Source organism: Moschus berezovskii, chromosome 7 (genome assembly GCF_049115385.1).
Source record: "Moschus berezovskii isolate FMDL1 chromosome 7, NW_MosBer_1.0, whole genome shotgun sequence".
NCBI classification, from domain to species: domain Eukaryota; kingdom Metazoa; phylum Chordata; class Mammalia; order Artiodactyla; family Moschidae; genus Moschus; species Moschus berezovskii.
Window position 1 is genome coordinate 119,688,922 of NC_142466.1, and position 23,248 is coordinate 119,712,169.

At 52.9% G+C, this 23,248-nt stretch overlaps 2 protein-coding genes across 2 annotated transcripts; both read left to right on the forward strand.

Annotated features, from left to right (window-relative positions):
* The first annotated feature begins 911 nt into the window (after positions 1-911).
* LOC148777517 (uncharacterized) lies at positions 912-2,489 on the forward strand. Its single transcript, XM_088838338.1, has one exon. The coding sequence runs from the start codon at positions 912-914 to the stop codon at positions 2,487-2,489; it is 1,578 nt and encodes a 525-aa protein (XP_088694464.1).
* Positions 2,490-17,045: 14,556 nt separating this feature from the next.
* On the forward strand, positions 17,046-21,668 carry TMEM18 (transmembrane protein 18). Its single transcript, XM_055427815.2, has 5 exons — positions 17,046-17,201; positions 18,074-18,194; positions 19,404-19,458; positions 20,593-20,686; positions 20,770-21,668. Exons 1-5 carry the CDS (start codon positions 17,145-17,147, stop codon positions 20,860-20,862), a joined length of 420 nt encoding a protein of 139 aa, XP_055283790.1. The 5' UTR covers positions 17,046-17,144; the 3' UTR covers positions 20,863-21,668.
* The last annotated feature ends 1,580 nt before the right edge of the window (positions 21,669-23,248 follow it).

Consider the following 23,248-nt stretch of genomic DNA (forward strand, 5'->3'; position numbering starts at 1 on the left):
CGAGCCAATCAGAGTAAAAATGGTAAAAACCCCCCCCAAACCCCGCGCGCGAAAAAGCTGGCCAATGAGCTACCGTGTATGTATAAACTGACCAATAAGCTACTGCCAGGTTGATCTTTTGAACAGAAATGGGTGCTTGTGTAACCTGCCGCCTCACCCAAAAGACCGCCTCACTGGGACCTCGCTTTAAATCAGCCAATAGAGACCCAGTAACTAAGCATCTCGCTTCTGTACCCGCGCTTCCCGCCTCCGCCGTTCCTATAAAAACCCCTCACTCCAACCGTTAGGCGCGCAAAGCCTACAGACAGACTTTGTCGCCCCAGGTACCTGGCATTCGAATAAACCTCTTGCTGATTGCATCCGGACGTGAGTGGTCTCGTTGTTCCCTGGGAAGGGTCCTCCTAGAAAGAAGGATCTCTGTGGAGGTCTTTCATTTGGGGGCTCGTCCGGGATCTGACCCTTTTCTTACCCAGGGACCACCGACCCACCACCGGGAGGTAAGCTGGCCAGCGCTTCTACACTCTACTCTGTGTTTCTCTGCTTCTACGCTTCTGTGCTGTACATGTGCTCTAGAGTTCAGCTGAACAATCTGTATCTGGCGGAACTGAGAAGGAGCTGACGAGCTCGGACTTCCTTCCGCAAGCCTGGAAGACGTTCCACGGCTACCCGGAGCCCGATTTTTCGGTGCTCATCTGTCTCAGTCCACGGACCAAATCGGACTTTTTGGGGCTCAGCCTCTGTCCGAGGGGTACGTGGTACTCCAGGGAGACGAGGGAACCGGACCCTCATCTACGTCTCCATCCGAGTTTTTGCTTTCAGTTTTGCGCAAAGACCGCACTGTGCGATTCTGGTGTTGTGGTGTCTGTCTACTGTTTGTCTGTCTCATTGTGGGATTTGTCCTTCTAGAAGAAATGGGTCAATCCGTAACCACCCCCCTAAGCCTTACCTTACAGCATTGGAAAGATGTTCAGACCATCGCCCGCAACCAGTCAGTTGAAGTTCGTAAAAAGAAGTGGGTCACCTTCTGCTCGTCCGAATGGCCAACCCTCAACGTGGGCTGGCCACAGGATGGGACATTTAACCTTGACATTATTTCTCAGGTGAAATCCAGAATCATGGATCCAGGACCGCATGGCCATCCTGACCAAGTAGCTTACATCGTAACTTGGGAAGCCCTGGCCTGTGTTCCCCCGCCTTGGGTCAAACCCTTCGTCACCCCCAAAGGCCCCTCTCTCCCATCGGCTCCAACCCCTCCGCTCCTCCCTTCACCCGCCCCAACCCAACTACCTACCCACTCTTCTTTATATCCAGCCCTGACCAAAGCCTCTAAAGATAAGAGGCCACCTACGACAGTTCCGGTGTTACCGCCGGAGGAAGGCCACCTCATAGATCTCCTGACCGACGACCCCCCACCTTATCAAGGCCCCAACCCAATGAGAGAAGCTGCCCCAGCAGAAGCAGCTCCCAGCGCCCCGACCGCTCCGGCGCCCTCACCGGTGGCCGGACGACTGCGGGGCCGCCGCGAACAACCCCCAGACTCCACCTCGCAGGCCCTTCCTCTGCGAACGGGGTCAAATGGCCAACCCCAATACTGGCCCTTTTCTGCCTCCGATCTCTATAATTGGAAAAATAACAATCCTTCTTTCTCCCAAGACCCCTCCAGGCTAATCTCCTTAATTGAGTCCATTTTAGTTACTCACCAACCCACGTGGGACGACTGCCAACAGCTGCTGCAAGCACTGCTAACCACTGAAGAGAAGCAGCGAGTCTTTTTGGAGGCCCGGAAAAATGTCCCGGGCGAAAATGGCCGTCCCACCCAACTACCTAATGAAATTGATGCTGCTTTCCCCTTGGGGCGCCCTGACTGGGATTTCTCCACGGTTGAAGGTAGGAACCACCTACGTCTCTATCGCCAGTTGCTCATAGCGGGTCTCCAAGGGGCAGCAAGACGCCCCACCAATCTGGCCCAGGTAAAACAAGTCGTCCAGGGTCCTGAGGAGTCCCCCTCCGCCTTCCTAGAGCGGCTTAAAGAAGCCTACCGCATGTACACTCCTTATAACCCTGAAGACCCGGGGTGCAACCTCCCCATGTCCTTTATCTGGCAGTCTGCCCCAGATATTAGGAAGAAACTAGAGAGATTAGAAAATCTCAAAGAGAGTTCCTTACAAGACCTAGTAAAAGAGGCAGAACGTATATTTAATAAGAGAGAGACACAAGAAGAAAGAGAGGAAAGGCTTAAAAAAGAGGCAGAAGAGAGGGAAAATGCAAGAGACCGTAAGAGAAATAAAGAGATTAGCAAACTGTTGGCCACCGTAGTTTCAGGTCAGCGGCAGGATAAGTTAGGGGGAGAGCGGAAGGGGCCCCGAGTAGATAAAGACCAATGTGCATACTGCAAAGAGAAAGGACACTGGATTAAAGACTGCCCAAAGCGACCAAAGGGGCCCCGCCGACCGAGGCCCCAGACGGCTCTGCTAACTTTGGAAGACTAGGGCAGTCAGGGCCAGGAGCCCCCCCCTGAGCCCAGGGTAACTCTAGACGTTGGGGGGCAACCTGTCACCTTCCTGGTGGACACCGGCGCTCAACACTCCGTGCTGACTCGCCCGGCGGGACCCTTGAGTAACAAGTTGGCGTGGGTCCAAGGAGCCACAGGAGGCAAGCGGTATCGGTGGACCACGGACCGGAAGGTACATCTGGCTACTGGAGAGGTAACTCATTCCTTCTTGCACGTGCCTGACTGTCCTTACCCTCTGTTGGGCCGAGACCTCCTTACGAAACTAAGAGCACAAGTACATTTTAAGGAGACAGGAGCCCATGTTACCGGGCCCCAAGGACAACCCCTTCATGTCCTGACCCTAAAATTAGAAGATGAATACAAACTTTTTGAAAAAGCAGGACCCGACAGGACCAAAAACCTTGCTGCCATCACCCCCTGGCTGCAAAACTTTCCACTAGCTTGGGCCGAGACCGGGGGAATGGGGCTAGCCGTCCGACAGCCGCCACTGATAATACCCCTAAAGGCCACTGCCTCCCCTGTGTCGATCAGACAATACCCCATGTCCCAAGAAGCATACCAAGGAATTAGGCCACACATTAAAAGACTTTTGGATCAGGGGATTCTGATCTCCTGCCAGTCGCCATGGAACACCCCTCTCCTCCCTGTAAAAAAACCGGGGTCAGGAGACTACAGGCCAGTCCAGGACTTGAGGGAAGTCAACAAGAGGGTGGAAAACATTCACCCCACAGTCCCTAACCCATACAATCTACTAAGTGGGTTGCCGCCGACACACTCTTGGTACACGGTGCTAGATCTCAAAGATGCCTTCTTTTGCCTAAGACTGCACCCAAGTAGCCAACTCCTCTTTGCCTTCGAGTGGAGAGACCCCGAGCAAGGGATATCCGGCCAGTTGACATGGACCCGCCTCCCGCAAGGGTTCAAAAACAGCCCAACTCTTTTCGATGAGGCACTGCATCGGGACCTAGCTGACTTCAGGGTTCAACATCCAGCTCTCATCCTACTACAGTATGTAGATGATCTTCTGTTAGCAGCAAAAACGGAGGAAAGCTGCAAAGAAGGTACGTCTGCCCTCCTTGAAACCCTGGGGACTCTAGGATATCGGGCTTCGGCAAAAAAGGCCCAAATCTGTCAACAACAGGTCACCTATCTGGGATACCAGATCAAGGGAGGGCAGAGGTGGCTGACAGAAGCTCGTAAACAGACCATTATGAACATCCCTGCCCCCAAAAGCCCCCGCCAATTGCGGGAATTCCTGGGGGCTGCAGGGTTCTGTCGCCTCTGGATACCAGGCTTCGCCGAAATGGTCGCACCTCTGTACCCCCTTACAAAACAAGGAGCCTTGTTTGACTGGCGGGAGGAGCATTCTGTGGCCTTCAAAAATGTCAAAAGAGCCCTATTGACTTCCCCGGCTCTCGGGCTCCCAGATCTGACCAAGCCCTTTAGACTGTTTGTAGATGAGAAACAGGGCTACGCAAAAGGGGTCTTGGTCCAAGATATAGGACCCTGGAAACGTCCTGTAGCCTACCTCTCGAAAAAGCTAGACCCCGTGGCTTCAGGCTGGCCACCCTGTTTGCGCATGGTGGCGGCTATTGCGGTCCTCATCAAGGACGCCCACAAGTTGACCATGGGGCAGCCCTTAACCATCTTTGCCCCACACGCGGTTGAAGCCCTCATCAGACAGCCACCAGACCGCTGGCTATCCAATTCCCGGATGACCCACTACCAAGCCATGCTCCTGGACACAGACCGAGTGCGTTTCGGTCCCATCGTGGCACTCAACCCGGCCACTCTGCTCCCGATCCCGGAAGAACCCGAATGGCATGACTGCCACTTGATTCTTGCGGAGGCGCATGGGACCAGGCCAGACCTGACAGACCGACCACTGCCGGACGCAGACTTCACCTGGTACACTGACGGTAGCAGCTTGGTAGACAACGGACAAAGAAAAGCGGGGGCAGCTGTGACTACAGAAACCGAGGTAATCTGGGCAGAAGCCCTTCCGCCGGGAACCTCAGCCCAGAAGGCCGAACTCATCGCCCTGACCACGGCCCTCCGGATGGCAGAAGGTAAGAAGTTAAATGTGTACACCGACAGCCGGTACGCATTCGCTACAGCCCACATCCACGGAGAAATTTATAGACGCAGAGGGCTCCTTACCTCTGAGGGAAAAGACATCAAAAATAAGACTGAGATTCTAGATTTACTAAAGGCCCTGTTTCTTCCCCAAAAACTCAGTATAGTACATTGCCCAGGACACCAAAAAGGAGACAGTCCCGTGGCACGAGGAAATCGGATGGCCGACAGAGCGGCCCATGAGGCGGCCTCAAACGGGCCACCCAATGCCCTGCAGATCCTCCCTCTGGCCTCGGGACTTGTCAATACTTATGTCTCAAATCGGCCGTTCCAGTATACTGAAGAAGACATAGGCCTATTACGGAAGATGGGAGCTTCCTATAAACCTGAAGAGGGATGCTGGACTTATCAACAAAAGCCAGTAATGCCCAAGAAACAGACTCAGGAATTCTTTGACCATCTACACAGATTAACTCACCTTAGCCCCCGAAAAATGAAGGCCCTCATAGAAAAGGAAAACCCATATTATTTATTAGAGGGGGACAGGCTCTTACAGCAAGTGGCAGGCGACTGCAGGGCCTGCGCCCAAGTTAATGCAAACAAGGCCCAATATGGGGTCGGAGCCCGGGTGCGGGGACACCGACCAGGCATACATTGGGAAATCGACTTCACCGAGATAAAACCAGGACACTATGGCTATAAATATCTCTTGGTGTTTGTGGACACTTTTTCTGGCTGGGTAGAGGCCTTCCCCACGAAACAGGAGACGGCCCGAACGGTCACCAAGAAGCTGCTAGAAGAAATTTTTCCCAGGTATGGAATGCCCCAGACACTAGGGACCGATAACGGGCCAGCCTTCGTCTCCCAGGTAAGTCAGCTGGTGGCTAAGCTGTTGGGGATTAATTGGAAATTACATTGCGCCTACAGACCCCAAAGTTCAGGGCAGGTAGAGCGAATGAATAGAACCATCAAGGAGACCTTAACCAAATTAACGCTTGCAACTGGCTCCAGAGACTGGGTGTCCCTACTGCCCCTGGCCCTATACCGAGCCCGAAATACCCCAGGGCCCCACGGCTTAACCCCATTTGAAATACTATATGGGGCCCCACCGCCGGCCACCACTCTCCTCGGTCCCCATATTGCTGGACATGCTAACAGCCCTTCTTTAAAAGCCCATCTGCAGGCGCTCCAGATCGTGCAAAGAGAAGTGTGGAAACCACTGGCCGCAGCCTACCAGGAACAGCTAAACAAACCCGTGATCCCACACCCGTTTCAGATCGGAGACTCTGTCTGGGTCCGCAGACATCAGACTAAAAACCTCGAGCCCCGGTGGAAAGGACCCTATACAGTCCTTTTGACTACCCCAACCGCCCTGAAGGTAGACGGCATCGCTGCTTGGATCCACTCCTCGCACGTTAAGCGTGCCCCGTCATCAGGCTCCGCCGACACCAGCCAAGACAGCCCGGACGGACCGCCCCGATGGAGGCTTCAACGCTCTCAAAATCCACTCAAGATAAGACTTTCAAAGATTATATAACTATAATCCTTATAATCTTGAGTTCCCTGTCACCTGTATCCCCTGCTAACCCCCATACCCCAAAACAAATAACCTGGAAACTTCTAGATGGGCTCACTGGCGAGGTACTCAACTCAACCACCGAGATTCACCCCCCCAACACTTGGTGGCCAGATCTGTATTTCAACTTCAAAGACATTGTACAGATAGATGGGACTGGGGGACTTCTGCAGGCCGACGGGTTTTGGGCATGCCCAGGGTACCTGAAAAACTGGAAAACTTGCGGGGGCATGCAACATTATTGGTGTAGTTCTTGGTCCTGCGTGACCTCTAATGATGGCAACCGTAAGTGGGACGTTGGAAGCAGGGATGGAATTACCTTTTCGTTTGCACTAAAGGCCCCCGACGAGGGTGCATATTCCCCAGGCCCAGACGGAAAAGATAAGTATGCCCAAGTTAAGATAACATTCAACCAAGAAACAGCAAAAAAACTCCATTGGGCTTCGGGGCTCAGCTGGGGAATTCAGACCAATGCAGGGCCCACCTGGTGGGGCCCCTTCTACGGGGGTATCATAACCATCCTCCAAACCATAGAAACACCAGGCCCCACTGCTGCTGTCGGACCCAACACCGTCCTGACAGCTTCAAACCCCCAAGCCCCTAAAAATAGCTCAGGAGTCAAAAGTAACACCCCCTCACCTAGTCAGTTGACACCTCTGTCAGGACCATCAGAGACCCCTACACCAGAAACTAGGGTTCGATTATTCAACCTGGTACAGGGAGCCTACCTCGCCCTTAACGCCTCTGACCCTGACAGGACCCAAGAGTGCTGGCTATGCTTAGTGTCTAGCCCCCCTTATTACGAGGGTATAGCAGTCGGGGGCAACTACTCCAATCATACCCAGGTCTCCGGCCGATGTGCTTCTGGCACTCAGCACAAACTAACCTTGTCCCAAGTATCTGGGAAAGGACTTTGCCTCGGGACTGTTCCTAAAACCCACCAGGCCCTATGTAACATCACCAAAAAGGTAACCAGAGGCACCTACTACCTAGAAGCCCCTAATGGGACCTATTGGGCTTGCAGCACCGGGCTAACCCCATGTGTCTCTGCCGCAGTGCTTAACAGAACCACTGACTACTGTGTCTTGGTTGAGTTATGGCCTAAAATAACTTACCATAGTTCTGAGTATGTCTATAACTATTTTGAAAAAAGGTTTCGGTATAAGAGAGAGCCTGTTTCCATCACCCTGGCCGTGCTGCTCGGAGTGGGAGGAATAGCGGCAGGATTAGGCACGGGGACGGCAGCACTCATAGAAACTAGTCAGTTCGGACGGCTCCAGGCCGCCATGCACACGGACATCAGAGCATTAGAAGAATCTGTAAGCGCTCTAGAAAAGTCACTTACCTCCCTCTCCGAAGTAGTTTTGCAAAACAGGAGAGGGTTAGATATCCTATTTTTGCAGGAAGGAGGGCTTTGTGCAGCCCTAAAGGAAGAATGCTGCTTCTATGCGGACCATACCGGGCTAGTGAGAGACAATATGGCTAAGCTAAGAGAAAGGCTCAAACAGAGACAAAAACTATTCGAGACTGAACAGGGATGGTTTGAAAGCTGGTTCAATCGCTCTCCCTGGCTCACGACCCTACTCTCCTCCATCATGGGCCCTCTAATCATTATCCTGCTCATACTATTATTTGGCCCATGCATTTTCAACCGACTAATGCAGTTCATTAGAGACAGGCTGTCAGTTGTGCAAGCCTTGGTCCTAACTCAGCAATACCACCAGGTAAGACAAGGGGAATATGAATAAAAACCTCGAATGGAAGATTCCATTCTTATTCACAAAAGAAATGGGGGAATGAGAGAACCATAATTTGACCATCTTGGGCCAGGTCTCAAAAAGCCCCTAGAGGGAGGAGGGGATTGCGACACATAAACCTGAGTCACAGACTCCTCCCTAAGAAAATCCCGCCGGCGCCAAGAATTAAGAAACTCCTCCTAAGGAAAGTCCCGCCGGCGCCAAAAGTCGAGCCAATCAGAGTAAAAATGGTAAAAACCCCCCCCAAACCCCGCGCGCGAAAAAGCTGGCCAATGAGCTACCGTGTATGTATAAACTGACCAATAAGCTACTGCCAGGTTGATCTTTTGAACAGAAATGGGTGCTTGTGTAACCTGCCGCCTCACCCAAAAGACCGCCTCACTGGGACCTCGCTTTAAATCAGCCAATAGAGACCCAGTAACTAAGCATCTCGCTTCTGTACCCGCGCTTCCCGCCTCCGCCGTTCCTATAAAAACCCCTCACTCCAACCGTTAGGCGCGCAAAGCCTACAGACAGACTTTGTCGCCCCAGGTACCTGGCATTCGAATAAACCTCTTGCTGATTGCATCCGGACGTGAGTGGTCTCGTTGTTCCCTGGGAAGGGTCCTCCTAGAAAGAAGGATCTCTGTGGAGGTCTTTCACTTTGAGGCACAGGGACTGGTTTTTGGAAGACAGCTTTTCCATGGATGGGGGCAGGGGGTTGGGGGCGGTTTCAGGGTGATTCTCATGAGGAGCGCGCAACCTGGACCCCTCGCATGCAGAGTCCACGTAGGGTCTGTGTGCCTATGCATATCTAATGCCACCAATGGTCTGACAGGAGGCGGGGTTCAGGTGGTAATGCAAGCGATGGAGAGTGGCTATAAATACAGACGAAGCTTGTTCACTTAGCCACGGCTCATTTCCTGCTGTGGGATCAGGTTCCTAACAGGGTATGGACACGCCGTCTGGGGGTTGGGGACCATTGCTTTAAGAGATGAAGCAAATTGACTTTATCTGTTTTGCTTAATGTGACTGCAAACCGAGATGCAGGCTGGGGGCTCCAATCCCCTCGGGCAGGACAGGTACTGCGAGCAAGGACACAGGAAGAGGAGGAGTGAGGACGCGGGAAGGGGAGGAGCGAGAGGCAGGAAGGGGAGGAGCGAGAGGGAGGAAGGGGAGGAGCGAGGATGCCGGAAGGGGAGGAGCGAGAGGCAGGAAGGGGAGGAGCGAGAGGGAGGAAGCGTCGGGAGCTGGAGGAGGAATGTTGACCTCGGTCGAGAAAGCAACCAAGAGCAGCTGTCGGAGGGTGGAGGGAGGGAGACGGTTAGAAAGCCCTGGTGGAGCTGGAGTGACTTTGCAGATCACCTGCTGTACTGACTCTTAGACATTTGTCCCTGATGCTCATTAGCTAGTAAATTACACAAAATACTGTTGGGATAAAGAGTTTTCAAGCCAGTTATCTATCGTTTCACAAAGATGAAGCTGAGACATACACTAAGCGAAATCTATAAAGAAACAAATCAGATCAAAGTTAAGCAACTGAACGTGGTCAACAGTTAGGGACCAATTGTGGGTAAGTTGATATTCAAAAGCGATGGTCATTCCACAAGATACTTAGTTGAGTCATGTTATGTTCACAGAAACTAGGGTTAACAACAGTTACATTTTAGCAAGGCTTCGCTTGTCTCAAAAAAGATGTGTGTGTGTCTCCCTCAGACAACGACAGCACGAGACTCCTTCTTTGCATGGCTACAACATGAAATGGGGAATCATAAAAACTAAATTATATTTGGAGTTTCTTGAGCAAAACATCTGAAAAATTACCAGGAATTGAACAGGTTATTACCAGGTTATTACCAGGAATGGCATCAGGTTAAATGGCCCGATGCAGCCATCAGCAGGGTGTGGCTAACGAGCTGGACTGGCTACTCTGGGCACGTGTGCTGCATGTGTGTGTGTGTGTGTGTGTGCACATATTCAACACTCATGAGAACTCCAGTGGGAGATCAATGGACAAGGATGCTCATCCTCAGAGAACCCTGTCATTTGTCCAGGATAGTATGTGTTCATAAGTTGCAGTAAAGAGATTCAAACCCAGGTCAGAAGGAGACCAAGTCCTGTGTTAAGAAGCTAAACCAAGAGCTGAGCCTGTGGTGTCTCCTCCACTGCTTCCCAGTAATCTGAGAACCTGTGACCCGAGGACAGAGAGCTTTAACAGAGGCTGGAGGGGACCTCGGTGTGTATATTTATTAACTACATATGTTTAAATGCATGTAACAAACACCCTTAACTGTGACTGATTTATTGCTTCATGATTAGGTATGTGATAGATTTAGATTATGTTTTCATCATAATTTCATAAAGTTCATTTTATATTGTTTTTATGGTTAGGAATGAGAATGTCACACTAGCCTTTTAAAGTGCTTCGGGCAACACCAAAGACAATTACTTCTGTAACCAGCCCAGGCCCTCAAGGTGTTCAGGGCGGGAGGGCCCAGGGAATTTCTGGGTTCTCACGTCACACTGGCTCCCCCGTGGCGGGCGGCCTGACCTGGAGCCTGAAGCTAAAGAGCTCAATCTTTAGTTTTTCAGCCGACAGCCTTCTTCAAAAGCATTTGAAGGTTCAGTGCATATTGAATTTCAGATGCTTCTCAAAACTAAGTGTTTGAAAACTAAATCTGTTTTCCCGTGATAAGCTTCAGCTGGTGATTCGTAAACAGCATTCCAGGGACTAAATCCCTGGCACATCAAACATCGTGTTTGTCTCATTGTCTAGAATGCCTTTAAGGAAGTCTAGTATCAGTTTATAAATTTCTTCCTAGCGAAAGACTCGCACACATTCAAAGGCCCTTCACAGTGAAGAGAGAAGCTGTCGGGTGTGATTGAATTCAGAAGGCACCTGTCACTTCAGCTCAAGTGCCTTCTAAGTAAGTATGGAAAAGTGAAAATCTGGTGGCTTGAAGGAGTTAATCTATACCAATAATGGAAAAGAAAATTGTAAAGAATTCATATTTTCTGCATGGGGTGAAAGAAACTTTTAATTGCCAAAGGTGAAGACAGAGAGGGAGACAAGGACCCCTGTGGGCCCCCAGGGACCAGTGGGCAGGTCCACCAGCGTTGGGTGCCGCCTCCCGACCAGGCGGCCACGGGCTGGGGTAAGGAGGGGACCGGGGGCAGGTTGTGTGGGGATCAACTGCTCAGAGCTTGTTCCTGGAAGATGAGCAGAGGTCACGGTGAGCGGAGGGGCAGATCTTCAGATTCTGAGACCTCACGTCCGGCTCCTCAGATCCCGAGACCGCACGTCCGGCTCCTCAGATCCCGAGACCTCACGTCTGGCTCCTCAGATTCTGAGACCTCATGTCAGGCTCCTCAGATCCCGAGACCTCACGTCTAGCTCCTCAGTGGGGGAGCATCATCTCCTGCTGCCATGCTGGTGGGGACCTGTGCCTGCGCTGCATTGACCACCTCTCCAGTGCTAAGATGCCCTGAGCCACGTCACTGCAAGGCCCACAGCAGGGGACCTCGGGAGGGGCCTACTGGGACCTGGGGTCCCTGCCGATGTGACCAGTGAAGGCACAGTCACCCTGGACCACGTTGGTGCAAGGCCCGCAGCACAGGCAGACACACGTGTTGGAACTGCCAAGACCTCCGGAGGGCCCTACTGGGACATGGGGTCCCTGCTGATGTGACCAGTCAAGGTGAGGTCACCGTGCGCCAGGTGGGCCCGAATCCAGCACGATTGTGTCCTTGTTCATGAGGAGTCTTTTCCCAGACATGTGCACACAGAGATCGCCACGGCCTGGTGCTGCTTCAGGCCGAGGAGCGTGAAGCCACAACCCTCGGAGCTGGAGGGGCCTGTTCATGGATGTTTTTACGTGAGTCAGTTACAAGTAAAACTAGTGTAAACAGGCACCTGTGCATGCCTTTCTGTGGTCTGTGTAACAGCAGTAGACATGCTAAGTTTTGTGATTGTGTACACCCAGGTTCTAAGATGAATGGCAGTTCCCACAGTGGTTACACCAGTTGACACGTCAGCTCCGGGAGCTCAGCTGCTTAGTCACCAACACTCACGGGGTCAGTGACACCGCGGTTAGCATTTCAGGTGAACGGTGGTGGTGCTTCATGCTGCTATGGAACTGTGGTAGGACCGCGGTGCCTGAGATCCATCCTCTATACAGATTTCTGCTGTACCGAGGGTCTCTAAACTTACCTGCAGAACGGGTATTTAACCCTTGACCTTCCCTCTCTGCCCCCCACCCCTAGTCCCAGACCACCACCATCCATTCTCTGCTTCTGACGACTCATACGAGTGGACTTGTGCCGTGATGGCTCACTCCCCTTAACACAACGTCTCCAGCTCCTCCAGCTTGTCCAAACAGCAGGAGTTCCTTCTTCAAGGCTGAGTAATATTCCACGGTGTACACATTACATGCTCCTGGCACATTCAGCCATGGATGCACGTTGAGGGTGTTGCTGTGAATAACGCTGCAATGAACGATGCAAGACGCTCATGTGTCTCTTCAAGATCTTAATTTTTGGTAACTGTCCCCACGTGGGCTTGTGGCTCGTATGGCGGCTCTATTTTAATTTCTTGAAGAGCCTCCATACTGTTTTCTGTAGTGGCGGCGCCGTTTCTGTCCCCGCTGAGCGTGCACAGGGTTCGCTCTCCCATCCCCCACATTCTGGCTCACACGTTGCTGTGTTTTATAACAGCCATCCTAGTAGGCATCAGGTGGTGTCCCATTGTGATTTTGATTTGCATTTCCCTGGTGATTAATGATGTTAAGCAATTCAGATGCCAGAGCCCCTGAAGTCTACCTTTCCATTCTCTGATGGTGCTAGAAAATGGTAAGAAAAAGAGTCTATAAAGATGGGTAAATTTGTGTAACAGATTTACGAGAGAAAAGTGGGAGCTATATTAGAAGACTGGACCTGACAAGAGGGAAGATCTGACAAGATTCTAAGTTAGCCTTTTTATTCCTGAGTGAATGTACAGTAGATCCATAAACCCTCAGTTCCCGTATACTCCTCCGTGAAAAGGATGTCCATGAAATAAGTATTACTGTGGCATAAATAATTTGATTTCCATTACAAATAGATATAACACACTAGAGGGAAAAGAAGCTTGGTTCCTCCCTTAAAATAAACAGAGAGGTTGTGGAGAATGCGGCTCCTGTGACACAGGAGTCACTGCACTATGGCAGGAAAGAAAGATGTGGTTTAAGGTTATTGCTGCAGGTGAAACGTCCATAAAACCGTTCAAGGCATCGATGTTCGTAAACACACTCTGTGGCTATGTGCAGGAGACAGTATCGGGCTGGGCTGGGCTCTTAAAGTGATGAGATTGAGTGCAGTGTAAAGTTAAAGGTGATAAAGAAAATAAAAATATGTCCTCATAAGCCATATGGGACAGAGTAATTTTAAAATCAAGAGAAACACAAATTCTTAACCTTCTCAGGTCTGAGCTGCTCAGTTTCAGACTCTCTTGGAAAAAGTTAGTATTAACACTCATTTATGTTCAACGTTTTGTAAATAAAATATCACATGATAAAAAAGTAAAAACACTCTCTACACCAGCCACTGGGAAACAATAGATGATTAACAAAAGACTTTAACAAAAACGCTGCTTAAACTATCATACACAATGTGGAGTAGATTCATGGACTGTTACATTTCATATAAGGGTTTTGCTGTTTTTTGACACCTGTCATTTTCGCAGTCTCCAGGGAGGACAATGTATCTGCCAGTTGAGAACCGAGCAGACTTGGAGCAGCATCTTCACAAGCAAAGGAACGTGGCATTTCCGTTTTAATTCTTTTTACCAATGAAATATTAATTGGCTTAATTCAAAGACCAAGAAAGTAGCAAGTTCTGTGAGGAGGAAGGATCACACACTAACAATCACAGAGAAGGGAGAGGCCTCTGAGCACCACCTGCAGACTTTCTCTGGAAGGAAGTCAGTGTCTCAACTCACAGGATGAATTTACCCACATTCTTTATTTCCAAACATCTGTTTGCTGACACAGTTGTCTCCTGACAACTGTGGGGTTGAAAACACACTACTCTGTTGCTTTTCCTGTGGGGACAGCAAGGAGATTCTGCCTAAATGGGCACTTGAAGGCGACAAAGATGGACACCGATGTGCAAGTATGTATGTGGTCAGATGGACAGAGGTTTGGAGAATAAAGTGCAGTGAAATGAGGTTTTAGGAAGATCCATGTCTATCAGGAAAGGACAGGCTGACATGCCAGGTGGTCCCTTCTGCAGAGAAGCCTGTGTCAGATGTGACATGCTTCTTGCAATTACAAGATCTTAAAGCAGTAACTGAAGAAAAGTTAAACTGAGCACGCACAAATGTGGTAACCTGCAAGCCACTAACAGCCCCGGGAAGCTGGGTATGAGGAGGATGCCCTGAGCGGGGCCTCGGGTTCCTGACCCCTGCTGGCCATCCACCCTCCCCTCTCCTGCATGAGCCGAAGCAGGAGAAAAGGTTGACAGGACAACCGAAGGGGCCCTGGGCAGACTCAGGATGAGAGCCCAGGACACTGGGCCCAGGAAGCTGAAGTGCACATCAAAGGGATGACGTCAGTGAGCCCAGACTCTTCCGTCTTCCCACTCATAGAAAGGGACTAAATTCACTGAACTGCGATGACTGGTTTTCTTTAATTAACAGCAATCTTTTGACGTTCTGACTACCTGGCCTTTGTGGAAAAACATCTCTATATCTTGGCTCCTCCCACACCTCTAGGGAGCAGTCCCTCAGAGCCGTCTGAGAGGTTGAATTCTGCACTTAAGTCCTCAGTTTTGTCTACCAAATAAAACGCCATTCTCAGCTTTCACGCTGTGCGTTATTTTTCAGTCGACACACACATGCCTTCTCCCACCGGTTCTGGACTCTAGAGAAACTCACCTGTGGCTGCTCTGAAGGCAGCTAGCACCCTGAGGGGACAGGAGACCAGAGAGCTGACCCGGTCACTTCCTGGGGCAGGTTGTCATAGGAATCAGAGGAATGAACAGCAGCTGCTAAAGGCACGAGACCTGCCCCGCCTTAGACAGTCAGTTACTCTACCTCTGCCTTTCTCAAGCGACGCTGCTGAAGCCAGCGTTGGCAGGAAGCCTAGAGCCTGATCTTTGTGCCCTAGCATAAGAAGCCATCATTAGGAAGGAGAAACACTACCTTTGAAGCCTTTGATTTTCCAACCCGTCCACCGACAGGTCAGGGGGGTAAACACCGAGTATCAAACATCCAGCATCAGAGGAGCGGTCACTGCAGGGCAGCAGGTTCTTACTTCCAAAGAGCCCCGCCTCCTGACAGAGTCCTCACATGGACACATGTGAGGCTGGACAGGCACAGCCTTGCTGGCCCGCACCCTGCAGCGATAGCTCCACCTTGAGAGAACAGCCAGATCTGCCCTCCGACCCCAACATCAGTCATCTCAAGTCAGATCGCTGGCCTGCAAAGTTGTTGGAGAAATGAATTCAGGGACTAGGTTATATTTGGAAAGAGAATCAGGCATTGAATCCATAGTACTACTCTGGGGACGGTGATTGCAGCCATGAAATTAAAAGACGCTTACTCCTTGGAAGGAAAGTTATGACCAACCTAGACAGCATATTAAAAAGCAGAGACATTACTTTGTCAACAAAGGTCTGTCTAGTCAAGGCTATGGTTTTTCCAGTGGTCATGCATGGATGTGAGAGTCGGACTATAAAGAAAGCTGAGCACTGAAGAATTGATGCTTTGGAACTGTGGTGCTGGAGAAGACTCTTGAGAGTCCCTTGGACTGCAAGGAGATCCAACCAGTCCATCCTAAAGGAGATCAGTCCTGGGTGTTCATTGGAAGGACTGATGTTGAAGCTGAAACGCCAATATTTTTGCCACCTGATGCAAAAAGCTGACTCATTTGAAAACACCCTGATGTTGGAAGACTGAAAGTAGGAGGAGAAGGGGACGACAGAGGATGAGATGTTGGATGGCATCACCGACTCAATGGACATGAGTTTGGGTAAACTCCGGGAGCTAGTGATGGACAGGGAGGCCTGACATGCTGCGGTTCATGAAATTGCAGAGTTGGACAGGACTGAGAGACTGAACTGAACTGATCTAGAGAAGTGCGTCTCATTAGACAGGGCCCAGGAGGCTGATGGGACAGGCATCTGGCAGAGTCTGTGCCATGGGACCAGCCAAGTCTCACCCAGACCCTAACTCTCTCCCCAGGCAGGGTATTTACTTTTCTGAGTCTCTGTTTTCTCACTGTAAAGTGAGTCCATAACGTCCACCCCCCCGAGTGTGGTTGAGGAGCACTTAATAGGTCAACACAGGATTTCCTGCTTCCCTAGTGGCTCAGACTGTGGCCTGCAATGCGGGAGACCTGGGTTCGATCCCTGGGTCGGGAAGGTCCCCTGGAGAAGGGTATGGCTGCCCAGTATCCTTGCCTGGAGATCCCCACGCACAGAGGAGCCTGGCGGGCTGGTTAAAGGGGTGGCAGAGCCAAACACGACTGAGTGACTTTCACTGTCACGCCCTCACCACTCAACCTCTTTCTGTGAAGCTTGACTGAAGCCAGTTAACAGAAGGACCCAGAAGGAAGCTCATTTTCGGACCATGCAGGTCACTCTCCCCCGACCTTTGGTCCCCCAGGGTCCAAGTCACCGTCCTCTGCGAGCCGGGGTTCGGAGCGCCGTCCTGTGTCAAGGGCCCGGGCCATTCCTCCGTCTCCGAGGCCAGACCACTACCGAGCGACGCCCGCCCCGAACCCGAGCCCCGGGAGCTGCGTGGGGAGAAGGCGGGACGCCCCCAGGCCTTCCCGCTGCCAGGAGCGGCGGCTCAGCGGCAAACCGCCTGCAGTGCAGGGGCCGCAGTTTCGGCCCCTGGGTCGGGAAAACCCCAAGGAAGCGGGCCTGGCGACCGCCCCAGTGACTTGGCGCGCTCACACGCCACAGACCCAGAGCCCGCACCCACCCGCTGAGGAGAAATCCCCGACGTCCGCCTGTTAGCTCCCTCACGTTACTGCAACGCCACGGAATACCGCGAGATTTGGACCCGGTACACGGCACTGCAGATATCGCGAGATGGCGGGATGCCTGCCTGCCTGCCAGCCCGCCTCCCCCGCCGCTTCCAAGCACAGTAGGCCTCGCGACAAGTGGGAGATATCGCGAGAGGACGTTAAAGGACTTTCTTGTCCTATCCAGGCGGGGCGGGAAGACGAAAAGGTGGTGCTGAGGCTGGGCCTTTCTGGGGACGATGCCATCCGCATTCTCAGTCAGCAGGTTCCCCGTCAGCATCCCCGCGGTGATCACGGTAACTCGCCGCCTTGTCCGCCAGTTCGGCCGCTGGCGCACAGGGCCACTCGGAATTTTCCAACAGGGACGCCCGCGGCGCCGGACTGGGAATTCGGGGGCGGGGCCTGGGAGGGGCGGGGCCTGGGAGGGGCGGGGCCCGGCAGGGGCGTGACCCAGGTGGGCCGGGCCCGGGTTAGGGGCGGGGCGTTCTGGGACGGGGCCCCGGTGGGCGGGGTTGCTGCGAGGCGCAGGGAAGGGGGCAGATCCCGGCTTGGATGCGAGGACCTGCAGTGGGCAAGTGCCAGGCGCGGGCCTCGCCTCCAGCCCCTTACCTGCGGGGGACCTGAGCCTGCGGGAGGGCGTCCTAGTTTAAGGGTGCGGACCAGCCACCCCTAGAGTTTAGCTGACCTGAGGTCTAGCGCTGTTTGGAGGGCAGCCCAGATTTTCCGAGGCTTTAATCACGGGTCTGCTGCTGCTAAGTCGCTTCAGTTGTGTCCGACTCTGTGCGACCCCATAGACGGCAGCCCACCAGACTCGCCCGTCCCTGGGCTAGGGAGCTGGAAATAGGAGTTGTAGCTTTACCTCCGCGGGGACCAGGTGCATTCCAGAACCAGGCTTCCCTGTCTTCTCTCCCAGAATGGAAGGTCCTTAGGTTCTCCCAGCTTGTAGCTGTGCTGACAAACAGTGAAGCCCTCAGTGCTGTGTGGACGGCCCTCAAGGGACATGAGTGACAGTTCCTGGGTGGGGGCACATGATTCCCCTCCCCTCCTCTCCCGATCCCGTGTCCTGTGAAGCCTGGTGGGTGCTCTGGACATGCTCAGAGAAGACAGCGTGTGAAGCCTGGCCCCAGTGCGAGTGGACCCTGACTTGTTTCTGCTTTGTGTCCTTCAGCAGACAGACTGGACGGAGCCCTGGCTCGTGGGGCTGGCTGTCTTCCACGTGCTCTGCCTGCTGCTCACCTGCTTCTCATCCCAGAGGTACAGGCTGCAGGTGGGGCACTTCCTGTGCCTGGGTGAGTAGAATCAGCAGTCCTGAGGCTCAGGGTTCAGATTGCTGTGATCGGGGTTGTGTGTGTGTGAGATCTGGGGGTGGGTGGGTGTTCTCTCTGCAGCCTCATGATATGTAAAAGGATTTGTAAGGCCTCCCCATCCTCCTCTCTTTGATTTCAGGCCACTCCCATATTGGTTCCTATAAAAATAAACTTCATTTTGGATATTGGACTTGAAGTGAGTCTTTCACGCACCTACCATGCTCCCAGGAGGGTGCTGAATCCTGGTGACACAAACAGGAGCTGTGTTTGCCGAGACTCTGGCTCTGTCCATGGGCCCCCCTCTGTGAGCTCAGCCTCTCAGCTCGCTCTGGGCGGTGCACACAGGGCAGGAAATACAGGATCCACAGTGTAAGATCCAGGCATATAAGATCCATAAGATCCACGTGCATAAGATCCACCAGTGTAAGATCTGTGCATAAGAGCCAGAAGACCCACAGTGTAAGATCCGCGTGCATAAGATCCATAAGATCCACAGTGTAAGATCTGTGCATAAGATCCGTAAGATCCACAGTGTAAGATCCGTGTGCATAAGATCCATCCAGATTCAGAGCAGGAACAGAGTTGTATGGAATCATTGAGAAAAATTTCACAGAGAAAATGAAGTCCTGGTGTGGGGTATAATAAGAGAGAAAAATCTCTTTTTCTTTAGGTGAGACAAGGAACAGGTGTCTGGCTGGCACGTGGGGCGAAGGCACCCGTGAGAGCACCAGGGTGACAGAGTCGGCGTTGGTGCAGTTGTCAGAGAAGCCTGTGTCTGATATTGATGAGCTAGATGTGTGTTCAATAGGAAGGGTGGGCCAGGGCCTCAGAGGCTAGGCTGGGCTCTTAATCTTGCAATCCTTGGGAAGACACTGAAGATTTTGCTTGTAGTTTAACAAAATGCAAAAACTCATGTTAAAGGTGATGTTTCAGTTGGCCGTGTGCAAAGCGGGAAATCCAGACAGGAGGTTATCCGGGGGCCTGCGTCGCAGTGGGAAGCAGTGTGCCAGCCCGGGAAGGACATTCCTCCTGTCTGTGAGGGGCCCTCGTGAGGAACACGCTGGACAGACAGGCTCCTGAGCTGCGTAGCGCGGCCTTGTTCTTACATTTGAAGCATCCTGCTCCGAAGGACGTGTGGGCCGCGGTGGTCGGCCGCCCTCTGACTTCTCACCCGGGGTTCTTTCTCCTCAGTGACCTTGGTCTACTGTGCCGAGTACATCAATGAAGTGGCGGCAATGAACTGGCGGTAAGCGGCCCTGGGCACGTGGCCTGCGTCTGAAACCACCCCTGTCAGCTGTAGGGCACCCTCAGGCGGCATGCAGCTCTTGTTTACAAAGACCCCTGCCCTGCCCCGCCCAGGCTCCTCCGTGAGATGGGTGGTGGGCTCGTCAGTGGTGGGAGCTCGTGACGAGCCCGTGGTTTGCTTGTGTCCTCAGTCCTGAAAACGCTGGTTCCCTGGTTCCCAGGACACCAGCCGCTCCCTCCTCGCCTGTGTGTCCTTCCCTGCGCACACGCCTGGGTGGCTGGGTCCCTGTCCAGGGAACACACTTCCCCTGACCCCTTGCAGATCCACTCCCCAGCCTTCTGCCCCTCGGGGGTCGCAGCTTCTCCTTCTGCCTTCTCAGGTCAGGCAGGAGTCCTTGGGAGGCTGACACAGGCGGGGAGGGCAGCGCAGCACCCCCAGCACTGCCCCTCCCTGGGGATGATCCCGCCCAGGTCGCGCCCTGCTTCTGGGTCTGCCCTTGGCTTGACCCCGGGGCTCCAGCAGTCACAGCCCCAGCCCAGCCGCTCCAGGCCTTGCTGTCGAGTGCAGAGCCTGCTGTCTGCCCACATGGGTCCCGTTCCTCCCCACTTTGCGTCCCGTTTCTAATCAGGACACACACCTCCCGACCAGCCCCCAGTGGCCTGGGCCCCGCCCTGCAGGGCTCTGTGCCCTGTGACCCAGAGCCACGCTGCGTGACTGAGTCAGTGACCTGAGTGTCCGTCATCCCTGAGACCCCAGAGGGCAGCCTGGTTTGGCCATGCTGCCCCAGTCCCCGCCCCCGGGGAGGCCCCGTGTGCGTTGCCCACCTGCCAAGGCCTTGAGTGTAGGCCGCTGCTCCAGAGGGGCTGGGGTCATCCCTCTGCAGGGTTAGGAAGGTCACATCTAACATGGGACTGTGAGCTCTCCCCACTTCAGCAGCGATTCTGACCACCTGTCCTCCTGTGCTCAGCGGCTCCTGCTGGGGTCCCAGATGGTGCGGGGGTGGGGGTCCTGGCGGTCCAGGGGTGCCGTCCTGCCCCCAATGAGGGGTGGGCTTACCGAGACACTGTGAAACAGAGAAGGTTGCAGGAATGCCGTTTGTGGCAGCCGGTGACCTGTAAATCCTTCTTAAAACAGATTGTTCTCCAAACACCAGTATTTCGACTCGAGGGGCATGTTCATCTCCCTCGTGTTCTCCGCGCCTTTGCTGCTCAACGCCCTGGTCATCGTGGTACGTGCCTCACAGGCTCCCCGCCCTGTCCTCCTCCTCTGACGCAGGTCCAGTTCTGGCCGCGTCCGCATGGTTCTTTCCAGGTCCTGTGGGTGCGCAAGACCCTGGCAGTGATGACCGACCTGCGGAGCTTACGGGAGCAGCGGCGGGCGCGGGTGAGGCCCAAGGAGGAGTGACCGCTCTGCTCTGGCTCCGAGCAGCCTGCTGTCCGCACATGCGTCTTCTCAGCCCCCGGGACACACAGGCGCAGACATGCTGTGAGGACAGCTGCAGCCTACTGCGCCCTGGCACACGCCGGGCCTGAGGGGCCCTGTTCTCTCCCGTTAAACTAGACAAATAGCAGCGCAGGGCCCTCCCGAGGCCATGTGTCCACAGCCCCCCATGCCTGGTGTGAGCTATCAGGTGCCCCGTCCGCCTGGAGACAGGGCCTGAGCCAGGGGCAGTGCCGCCCACACCTGGGCAGACCCACCACCCCGGTCACCCTGGTCTGTCTGCTTGGTGGTGGCCTCTCCGGGTGGTGTGGCTGCTGGACCAAACACGAGGGGCCACCTTCCTTCCGTCCAGTTAGAGACGTCGGGGTCCATGGAGGCGGTGGTTGGATGAGCCCCTGGCGTTGTTTTCAGGAAGGAAAGTTACAAGTAAAACGTTTCTGTGGCAGATACAAAAACTGACTGTATTTCTGTGTTTCTCCTTGGTGCCCTGGGGCGGGACACGCTCCGGGTCACTGGTGCAGCTGCACTGTTTCTCTGTGAGCAGACTTCTGTACGGGAGGTCGTGGGTCCTGTCCCGTCTGGAGCTGCAGCTGGAGGCTGACAGGTGAGCAGAGGGCCATCTGTCCAAGCACAGCCCTCAGTAGGGACAATTCTGTTGGCTCCTGGTTTGGGTTTGAGAAGGTTGTTTGTGCATGGTTATCATAATTTTTAACAAGGTAACTGAAACATGGTTGGATGGCATCACTGAGTCAATGGACATGAGTTTGAGCAAGCTCCGGGAGTTGGTGATGAACAGGGAGGCCTGGTGTGCTGCAGAGCTTCCTGGGGTTGCAGAGTCGGACATGACTGAGTGACTGAACTGAAACATACTTTTCAAATTTCAAAAAATAGTATTTGTTCATATGAAAGTATTTATATTTAGAAGTTCAAAAAGTGACACTTTGACAGATTATGAAATTACATTTTGAATCCAGATAAATAAAGTTTTTATAGATAGTTACAAAATCTCAGTAGAGAAACTATTTCCTGAATTTTGACATTAGTTTTAGAAGCGACTAGAACTTCCTGTAGTCGAAAATAGCAACCCACTCCAGTATTCTTGCCTGGAAACTCCACAGACAGAGAAACCTGCTGGGCTGCAGTCCTTGGGGTCACAAAGAGCCAGGCATGACTGGGTGACTGAGCCCGTGTGCACAGAACCTCCTCGATACATCTCTGGGGCTTCTAACCTGACATTTTTTCCAGTCCCTCCTTGATCTCTTAAACTTCTGTACGGAACATTTTAAACATTGACTTAAAAACCATCACGTCACGTGAAGTCAGATTTTAAATTTGTTGCACCTAACAGCATGCCTCATTGTGCATTTCTGAGAATTACCAGTTGAGGGTGCTTAATGGTATCCTGGCTTCAGAGGAGTCCACCGTGTCCAGAGTAATCCTCTGAGCGCAGGACCGAGCCGGCCGGTTCCCTGTGAGCCAAGACGATGGCTGGTCCCCTGCAGTCAGGCTGGGGCCCCAGGGACAGGACACACAGATGGGAACATCTTGGTTTCAGCCCTGTGGAAGCTAGGGAGGTTGTGGGGGCATTTTCAGCGGCTGATTATTCAGTTTGTCTTAATATGGGACTGACTGAATTGCAGTTTCCCTGTGATAATAGTGTAATAATATGGTTAACTTTTTTTAACCAAAATGGCAACCCACTCCAGTGTTCCTGCCTGGAGAATCCCAGGGATGGGGGAGCCTGGTGGGCTGCCGTCTATGGGGTCGCACAGAGTCGGACACCACTGAAGTGACTTAGCAGCAGTAGCAGCAGCATGTTAACTTTGGTGTTAATGACTCATCAACCTAAAGGCGTGGCATGGGCCTTTTCATTCACTGGTGTGTGCAGTCTGTTTTGGAATAGTTAGGTTTTGTTTTCGCAAACACAAGCTTTTACTTTTTAATTTTCTAGTAAGTTCATATTCAGAGGTTTAAATTGCAGTGTTAACACTGTCCTGCTGCTGGGGAAGTCCTACAAGCCAGAATTGTGCCAGACACTTCAGCACTTTGAAGAGTGCAGTCTGTGGCCCCTTTTAGAGGGTTTGGGGTGCATGAGCTCGCTGTGCTGGGGGTCTCGGTCGGTGAAGGAAGGCACATCTCCAATCACGGCTTCCTGCAGTCCCGTGTCACCCCAAAGCTTGAGCAAAAGGGCGTGGATTTGGAGCCAGAGAAGGGTTCCTGGTTATGTGAAATAAAGAAGTACGACTGTGAAGATGACGCCGTGTCTGTGGCTGTTCTGAGCAAACTGCACTTCGCTTGGCTGTCACCTCCGCATCCCTGCAGCTCAGCAGGCATCCCTGGATGGGACGCC